This window comes from Rhipicephalus sanguineus, chromosome 5, assembly GCF_013339695.2.
Source record: "Rhipicephalus sanguineus isolate Rsan-2018 chromosome 5, BIME_Rsan_1.4, whole genome shotgun sequence".
In the NCBI taxonomy this organism is placed as follows: domain Eukaryota; kingdom Metazoa; phylum Arthropoda; class Arachnida; order Ixodida; family Ixodidae; genus Rhipicephalus; species Rhipicephalus sanguineus.
Window position 1 is genome coordinate 88,488,436 of NC_051180.1, and position 8,917 is coordinate 88,497,352.

The 8,917-nt window shown below is 47.0% G+C and overlaps 1 protein-coding gene across 1 annotated transcript; it reads right to left on the reverse strand.

Annotated features, from left to right (window-relative positions):
• Positions 1-222: 222 nt before the first annotated feature.
• LOC119393964 (probable cytosolic iron-sulfur protein assembly protein CIAO1 homolog) lies at positions 223-8,762 on the reverse strand. Its single transcript, XM_037661168.2, has 5 exons — positions 8,537-8,762; positions 7,261-7,527; positions 4,992-5,083; positions 2,731-2,999; positions 223-502 (listed from the first exon to the last, which is right to left on the reverse strand). The coding sequence occupies exons 1-5, from the start codon at positions 8,676-8,678 to the stop codon at positions 262-264; spliced, it is 1,011 nt and encodes a 336-aa protein (XP_037517096.1). The 5' UTR covers positions 8,679-8,762; the 3' UTR covers positions 223-261.
• Positions 8,763-8,917: the final 155 nt, after the last annotated feature.

An 8,917-nucleotide genomic window follows, 5' to 3' on the forward strand; every position in this document is an offset into this window, starting at 1 on the left:
TTTGCGATTGAAATCCGAAGTTCGCCCTCTTTGTTAGGTTCCAGGATGCCTGCCGACAGTGGCGTAGCCAGGAGTTGGTTTGGGGTGTTCCATCTATATGGGTTTGCCTCGCATGCAACTCGCGATAGGTACGTGTGCACAGCGCGGGCACATTCTGAAGCGCAGGTGAGACAAATTCTTCCAAATGGCAGCGAGGAGAGCTGGAAGAGAATACACACGAGCTATGTACACAACACAACAGATATTTATTAACAGAACGTTCTAGTCAATGGCCGATGGCGGCGGCGGCTCGATTTGCCATATGCGCACCCGACCTTCGTCCCCAGCCGAAGCGAGGAGACCAGGCGTGGACGGGTTCCAGGCGACGCAGTTGACGTCCTGTTCATGCGATTCGTGGCACGCTAACCGCCAAGAAGGCTCTCCGGAGCCGGACTGCTCTTCAACAAACACGCGAACTCCGTTGTCGCCGCAACCGGTGGCTAGTAAGCCGGTAAGCGGGCACCTGCAAATCGAAATGACAAAAAATTACACCATCTCTCTACCCCTTCCCCCCTTTATGCCAGATCGTCAATAAAGTTGTTTCACTCACTCACCATCTCCCGCTAAAGGGAACCATGTGTGGATGCGAAGCAGCGGGGAGATGGTTCGCTTGAGTGGGAGATGGTATAATTTTTTTTAGGAGCTGGCTCGCCAGGTTCTTAAGCTGGGGCGAAGTCCCGCGCCGTAAGCTGCATCCATCCATTCAAAGCGTCGTGGAACGCGAAGAGGAACGCTACGCGCGTCGTGTCTTCCCTCTAGCCTGGCCGTTAATTCTCACAGGGCGAGCGGGGAACGCAGTTGACAGGCGCGCGAGGGGGGTAGCGTAGGAGAGGAGAGAGAGGGGGAGGGGATGCGCATGCGGAGTGGGGGTGTGGACGCCTCCCTTAGCGTGCTTGTGCTGGCGCTAACGCTGACGGCGGCGTTGACGCTGGCGCTCATCGCGGCGTTGCGCAGGAGAGAATGAGGCGTGCGATAGGGGGAGAGCGTAGGAGAGGAGAGAGGGGAGGAGGGGACGCGCATACGCAGTGGGGGTGTGGACGCCGCGGGAGAGATGGACAAAGCCCCCACCTTGAGCTGCTCCGCATCTAAGAAGGTGACATATATGGGGGCGAACTGTCTGTGACTGAATGACGGTTGATTTGTCCGCTAGGTGGGCTGGGTGATCAGTAGCAATGTCTAAATGCAAACTGCCACCATCATACATCGGACTGGCACTGCAGTAGCACCGGTAGCGCTACACATTGATGTTATCTAGTATGTATAAATGTCGCTATGATACGTTTCGCCTATTCTCTAACTAGATTTAGCTAAACCGAAGTAGCAAACCATAAAGTCCGTTTGTCTGCAACAGCTAGTTTCTCTCAAGGCAAGGCGGACAAACTAGAGCATTTTTTTTTTCAAGTCATCCTTGTTATGAGTTAATTTCGGTGGCGGCGCTGTCGTATGCGAAAACCCGGCGCCGGAACGAATCGATTCTTTGAGTGTACAGAAGTGCGGCCCTCGAAGGCCCAGTGCGTATGATGCACAGTTTTCCAATAACTGACGCTGTCTCAATCGGGGCTTATCGGCGATCAGCTGTTCCTGATGTGGCAATCTGATCTATTATCGAGGTCACTTGTCATTTCACGTTTTCGCATTTCATTGCTGCCTGGATATGAACGCATGAACTCAGGTTCCGTTGCCGGCGCCGGAAAGTGAGTCATTGGCACGATGCCAACTGCGTAGCATCGTGCACAAAGAAAGAAAGAAAGAAAGAAAGAAAGAAAGAAAGAAAGAAAGAAAGAAAGAAACAAAAGAAAGAAAGAAAGAGAAGTAGTCAAGCTTCGCTTGCCCCCATTTTCCCCATTTTCTTAACAGGGGAAGGCCCCTGAACTTTTTTTTTTTTATTGTATTGAGCATGTCTCGATGCCAAGAGTCCCCTGTGCACTGGAGTTTTCCACACATACGACTGCAACGCCAGAATGCGCAGCCTAGCGAAGGGAATAAGCAAAAGTGGATAGTGGGATCATACCAGAAGGGAGACGCGACGCGCATCTCCCCCTTCTAGGCTTCTAGACCGGCCATGACAGGGCCATACTAGAACAATTTGGTGGCAGCTTTGTCATTCAAAATGTTTTCTTCTTCTTTTTTTGGCGGGGAAGGGGGGGAGAGGGGCAAGGTGCAGTGACCATCTTCACTGTTTTATCCCTGCTATCACGCTGCTGCTCTGTGCAAAGTGCACGTAGTGTCGGAAATTTCTTTATCACGGTCACCTAGTTTTGTCAAATAACACTGCTTGCTCAACTCAAACACTGTTCTACATTTTCGAATGTTTGCGAGCATCAGTAAATAATTACTCAGAAATATGACATATGGTGATATACATATATAAGATGTCGACAAACTTCACCTGCGGGAACAGGTTTGATGACTGTGCTTGTCACTATCTTTGTATTTTGCACATTGCTAATATGGGCATAAGTTCACCTAACAAACAGCTTGATGCTTAACTAACAGTTTGACTATACTTGCTTCTGCACAATAACAATACCGACACATGCATTGCTCAGTGCCATGAGCGGTTGCAGAAACACTGAAGATGGCCAGAAATTAATACAGTGCTGCTTCCTAGGCACGCACTCGACCACTGAGACATTGTGGCAAGTCGCGTCGCAGAGACTACCTGGAGGCTCTCAAACTTCAGCCACTCACCAAGAGACACTGTAGACGGGCCGTGGGTGCAGCGTGCCAATCGTGCCCTCGCATTCCCAGCGGGCGTCTCCTGATGGTGCTCCCTGGAGTCGTTTCCAAACACGGACGCTGCCGTCAGCACTGGCAGAGGCAAGGCGGTGGCCCCGGCCATCAAAGCACACTGACCACACGGTGCTCTCATGCTTGAACATTGAACACGCGCACTCCCAGTCATCCAATTGCTCGGCGTACACACGCACGCTGTTGTCATAGCTGGCAGACACGAGCTCCTGCGATTATGGTTTGTAACATGCAGTGGCTTGCAATTGATCGTTTTGAGTGATCACGTAGAGTCATTGTGCTTATGGAATGCCAAAAGCATGTAAACCAGTGTACAAAATTTCGACTTGCCACAGAATAACTGACAACTGTACTGCATGTGAAACAATTAGACAGGCCCTTTGCCTGTGCCTCATTATTCATGCGTCTTTGTTTATTACAGGCAGACTATCCATATGGATACTAATCTCAACTTAACATTTATTTCATTCTCCCAGCATACTCTTTCGTACTGTAATGGAGTGGAATTTACTTCCCATTGGTGTATTTCAGTCAAATGATTTCATGGTTCTATCGGTAAACCAGTGTTCTGAACTTTAGCAATGCTGAAGTGTGATCCCCGCTTCTTATTACGCCGTATGTTCATATTATGCAACATTATGTATGCATGTCTGTATTTTCTTTTTCCTTGCTATAATGCCCCTCCTGTTTGGACCAGAGATTCGCCTGTGGTATTACTAAAAAATAAATAAAATACACTAGGGAGTATAAAGTATAAAATACACATGGGAGTATTATAGTATAAAATACTAAAGTTAACGTGAGCCTCAATGCTAATGCTAAGATGGGGTATGGCACAAGCTAGTCCTTTAGTAAAGCCGGAGGGAAGAAAATGGTAATGCTAACATAAACACATATGGTTCCACCAGATGTACTGATGAGACCGCATTTCACTTTGTTTTGCCACGGTAAATGTGACACATTTTAGCTGACTTGTCGATATATGTTTTCAACAGGGTGAATGATCAAAAAACTGCGTACAGGCAGTGGCACCACCTCAATGTGGCTACAGAAAATATCAGCAGACTCTGTTGTTAACTTCTCTGTTTGGCCTCACTGTTTTCATTACATTATGAGACAGAGAAGCACAGTGAGTACTGCCTGAAAAAATTTGACCAATCACAGGGCACTAACAGCAAACATGGAATAGAAAAGGTTGGAACAGTTTTGAATTGCAGTGACTCTGCAGTGCACCTTTTATCATGTACACTGTATACCTGAGAACCCATGTGCCATTCACAAGAAATACAGAAAGTGCCCCACAACGATGACTTGATTAATGACACAGTAGTTCTTACACCCTATAGTCGAATACAACTTAAGAAGTCCGGATAGGCCCTGCCCAGACGACCAAAGCGCGGCAGCCGATCGCCTCCGTGCCTAAAGAAATAGAGCAGGTAGCGCAAAAAATACGTAGACACAAGCCAGGAACATAAACACGAGACGAGTGCTAACTTCAAACTAAAATTTATTCTCAGAATACACACCTATTTATCAACCAGCAAAGATCAAAACACCCCATTGTCACCCAAGGAAGTACATCTCATCCCACAATGAATAGCATGACACCACAACGTCTTGATCGGCCCTCACAAAAAATGATAGAAGGAAAAGGCAATGCAGTCAAGATGAGCCACTAACTGAACACAAGCGATTACGGAACGCGTGCTCAGACTAGAGACTTTTTTTTCACGCTGAAAGCGTAGGTGCCAGGTTAGCTGTAAAGAATGCTTACTCACAGGGGTGTAGGCTCAGGGAAGGCTGGCTGACACACTCGAGATCATTCTTTTGAATCAAAAAAGCCTCCACAATCTCTCTGGACACCTTATTAAGATTCCGGTACAACATTGGTCTGTCAGTTAAAGGTGGTTCACAACTGCTTTTAACTGACACAACAAATGATACACAACAAACAAATGCAGGGTCACTGGCCTTCAGGCTAATGACGCGAGTCTGGAGTGCACGTCCATTGCTGCAGGCTTGTGTGCACCTGCCTTTGAGGAGGAAATGCCACAGCCTTCTAAAGTTGCATTCGACTACAGAGAACCACTATAATACAGTCAGCGGAGGTCTTTGGAATAACAAGTTTGGGCACTTAATAGGTATAATGCCTTAAAGTGTGAATTAAAGTGTGAAATTCAGTTCCGAGTATTCTCACATACCTCTTCTGTCGGATGCCATATCACTGTTTTGACGTCTTGGGTGTGACATGTCTGAACAGATGCGCACTCGAACTCGTCCAAATCGTCTACCACTGAAACAGAGAGCAAAGAGGTGATCGCACTTTATAGATCTGCAACTCCGCAAGCATAAAACAAAAATGCCATTCGCCCTCCTTTCCTTTTATCACAGTAGCTTGTCATAAACCTAACTATCCACCACGACAACAGTGCATGTTGATTGACCACTATCGCAGATCTGTTTTACTTCTAAACAAAGCAAAGCCTGGCACACTATCTCAGCAGAATGGTAGGCATACTGCCAAGGAAGGAAGAAAATAATTTTATTCCAAGTCCTGCGAGTTGGTGGGGCGGGGCCATTGAGACGGCCAGGAGTCCTTGAACCCTGGCGGCTTCCTCGGCCCGCTCGACAGCCCAGAGCTGATCCTCGAGGGCAGAGCTGAGCAGCGCGGCTTCCCAGCATGCGCGAAGGCTGTCACTAGAGGCTGCGTTCTCGGTATTGTGACTAATCCCTCGGCATTCCCATGAAATAAAAAAAATTATGATAGAAGAATAGCACCATTGATTGGAGCTTCATCATGAACAACCTCTTCTGGCTTCTGAGAGGTACAGAAAAGGGAAGCCCTTGCAGCCTTCAATGAATGAAAGGCAATGGGCTCTTGCATGAATTTCGTTCAAATGGAGTGCTGTCCTCTGTGTTACCTAATACAAAATGTATTGCACAGATTTGATCAGTCAAAGCATAAAAATTATCACAGAGACCTGCTCATTCACTGCTTTAGTGTGAGCAGTGTGTATGCAGCACAAGCTTGTATATAACAGCAGTCGGCTCTCACAGACGAAATAAATATGCACTATACCAATCACGACCACAGTGGCCATTCCGCGACTGTTTGCTTCCAGTATGCCATTCCCATTGGGCAAGTCAGCTTCAGACATATTCAGCAATTCAGCTAGATGTACAAATGCTCATACATTTCTCTAAGAAAATGCACCGGACAAGCACTCCTTTCCCATGTACCGGCTCAGTATAAGGGCCAAGGAGGGCACATCAACATGTTATGGAATGCCTTTGGTCTTAGCAAGCAGATGACTGCATTGGGCAGTGGTGGCTGAGTGTGCACCATCAACGGGCGACAACTGGATAAATCCACCAGAACTGCTCACTACTCCCAAGGTGTAGCTTGGCATGTGATGTTTTGATAGGTCTCCTTATGGTAATTTGAAACCTGTTACCACTCTGATACATGAGGCCCAGCCTCTCTTTGGTCACCACAGCATTATTGCCCTAGCGCCTCAACATGATGTCTTGGCAACTTAAAGGGGCCCTGCAACACTTTCCAAGTAATCGTCTAATGGCTTCATTAAGAGAGCTTATCGCCTCACGAGTGGACTGCTGCAAAAATTTTTAGAATCCGTCAAGTACGAGAGGGGTTACAGGGATTTGCCACACGCTTTAAGTGCTTTCTTTCTCCTTTTGTACCAGCGAGCGCGCTGACGTGCATTACAGTGGGAGACTGGTACTTTAGCATAGCACTAGTGCCAACTGGTGACATTTATCAATATCACCAAATTGCACAGTACGTTTCGCACGAAACTAACTGGAACCAAACAAAGTGGTAACCAGAAGTGACATCGCCATTCCAAAACAGTCATGATTGACAAAGTACAACATGCATTGCTTTTATTATCCGTACAAGAGTAGAAGGTCGGGCAAGTTGGTTTTGATCCATGACGATGTATAACATGGCGTGCAAACATAGGAAAAAAGGGACAGAGTAGAAAAACAGCGCTGACTTCCAACTGATCTTTATTTTGCAGAAGAGCAAAATATATAGTATGTACAGAAAACTGTAAGTACACGCCTAATAAAAATATCGTCAATTCAAAGCACTTTTAGCACGTGCCCACGATTGCCCTACAACCCGGCCAAGTAATCACACTCAAACCGTGACAGTGCAACTGTCACAGCTCTTTCACTGTTACTGCTTGAGCGTGATTACTTGGCCGGGTTGTAGGGAAATACTGGGCACGTGTTAAAAGTGCTTTGACTTGACAATGTTTTTATTAGGCTTGTACTTATTGTTTTCTGCACATAAATTTCGCTCTTCTGCAAAGTAAAGATCAGTTGGAAGCCAGCGCTCTTTTCTACTCTGTCCCTTTTTTCCTATGTTTACCCGCTGCGTTATATGCTGTCATTTTCTTATCTGTCAGACCCTTTGCGGCCGCAGTCACATATCCAATCGCTCACCGTCCCATATCCAGACAGTCTTGTCCCGGCCGCAGGTGGCCAGATGGCGTCCCGAGGGGGACCATGCAACAGCCTTCACCTCACTCTCGTGTCCTTCCAGAGTGGCCACACTCTCCCAAGTGCGCGACTCCCCGTCGATCCGCCATATACAAATAGTGCCGTCGAAGCTTGCTGAGGCAAGGCGGCTGCCACATGGGGACCACGCGACACTACGCACGGTCCTCCGGTGTCCATCCAGCAGCACAGCCTTGCATGTCCATGCACCACCTGGAGGCATGCAGGGCAGTAATGAGCGACTAATGTGGACGGTGGCTGCAAGTGCTTCAGTGCCCGTCCCAGGTTTGCTGGATGTGGTTGTGCTGGCACTGACAAAAGCAACCGCATTCTAGATTACAAGCAGTAACCCCAAGGAATCCATCAATATAGTGAAAACAACAAATGGTTCTGTAATCATTTACAATGATCATAATTAGGCCAGCAACAGCAAATCTCATCACGTTTCACGCTTAAAATTGCTCCCGTTACCACAAAATGTTCAATCGGTGTTAACGTCTCAGAGCATTGTATTGAAGATAATGGCAGCATAATGCTTTTGATCTTTGTTTTTTTAAGTGATGCTTTCTTAACAAGCCATCCTGGACTTTCTTGGTCATGTGAAATAGCCAGCAATTAAAAAAATTATCATTCGTGTCCGGAGGGAAGATTGATCCTCCGTCTCACGATGGTAGGTGATATGCATAGGTTATATTGGCAAGTGTACGTCATATAAGATATTGTAATAAAAGCCCCAATCGTATGTGCATGTGAATTGTTCCAACGCCAACTGGCTGATGGAGATGATCGCTGCAAGTGTTACGTACGCGCTCGTCGCTGAAACCAGCAACGCGTCTCTCGTCGCAATGTGTCAGTATTTTTTCTCCTTGCTAGATCAGGAAACCGTCGCGTAATACACCGGTTACCACAGCAGTTTCAACGTCTCGGCGGCCGCAGTTTTATTTTGGGCCGAAGTGTTTACCGCGCTCTGATAGATTATCATTTAGCTTTATTCCGTGGCAGACAACCTAAACAAATAACAAAGCGGCACCAACACAGCCGCAACGACAACGTAGGGAGCTGTGGCGCTTCTTTGCGCCGATTTGGCTTGTTCAGTTTTGATCATCTCATATTAACAGGACCGTTGCTGCCATCACGAACAAGATCATAACACTTTGGCCGCTTGTCATCTATCTAAAATGGCAAGAAAGTGTAGTGAACCGAGGAACTACGGATGTCCCACCTTCGAGCGCCCAGAGACGAGTGCTTTTGTCGCCGCCGCAACTAGCCAACACGGTTCCCGCAGGATTCCACGCGACGCACCACACACGGTCTTTGTGTCCTTCAAGTTCGGACACCAATGTCATTTTCATCTTGTCCGCCATAGCGATACAACGAAGGAAAATGTTCAGGAAGATCGCATCACCTTAACCTCGCATGCTCACGATCGTCAACAGACTTCAGCAGACGGCACAAAAGTTGACTAGACTTGGCTTTCTGTGTTCTTCAATCCCTTCGTTTTTCGTTTTCACACGGCTCGCAAACGAAAAGAAAAATGTTGCGGTGTTGCCGCCTGGTTTATTACTCGTAATCAAGCAAAAATTATTATTTGAATAGTTCATCT

Excerpts from the sequence above, each read along its gene's own strand:
- LOC119393964 (XM_037661168.2), bottom strand. The coding sequence starts at position 8,678 with ATGGCGGACAAGATGAAAATGACATTGGTGTCCGAACTTGAAGGACAC. Across the intron at positions 7,528-8,536 it reads TCGTCTCTGGGCGCTCGAAG|GTGGTGCATGGACATGCAAG; the intron begins GTGGGACATCCG and ends GCATGCCTCCAG. Across the intron at positions 3,000-4,991 it reads TATGGCATCCGACAGAAGAG|GAGCTCGTGTCTGCCAGCTA; the intron begins GTATGTGAGAAT and ends CCATAATCGCAG.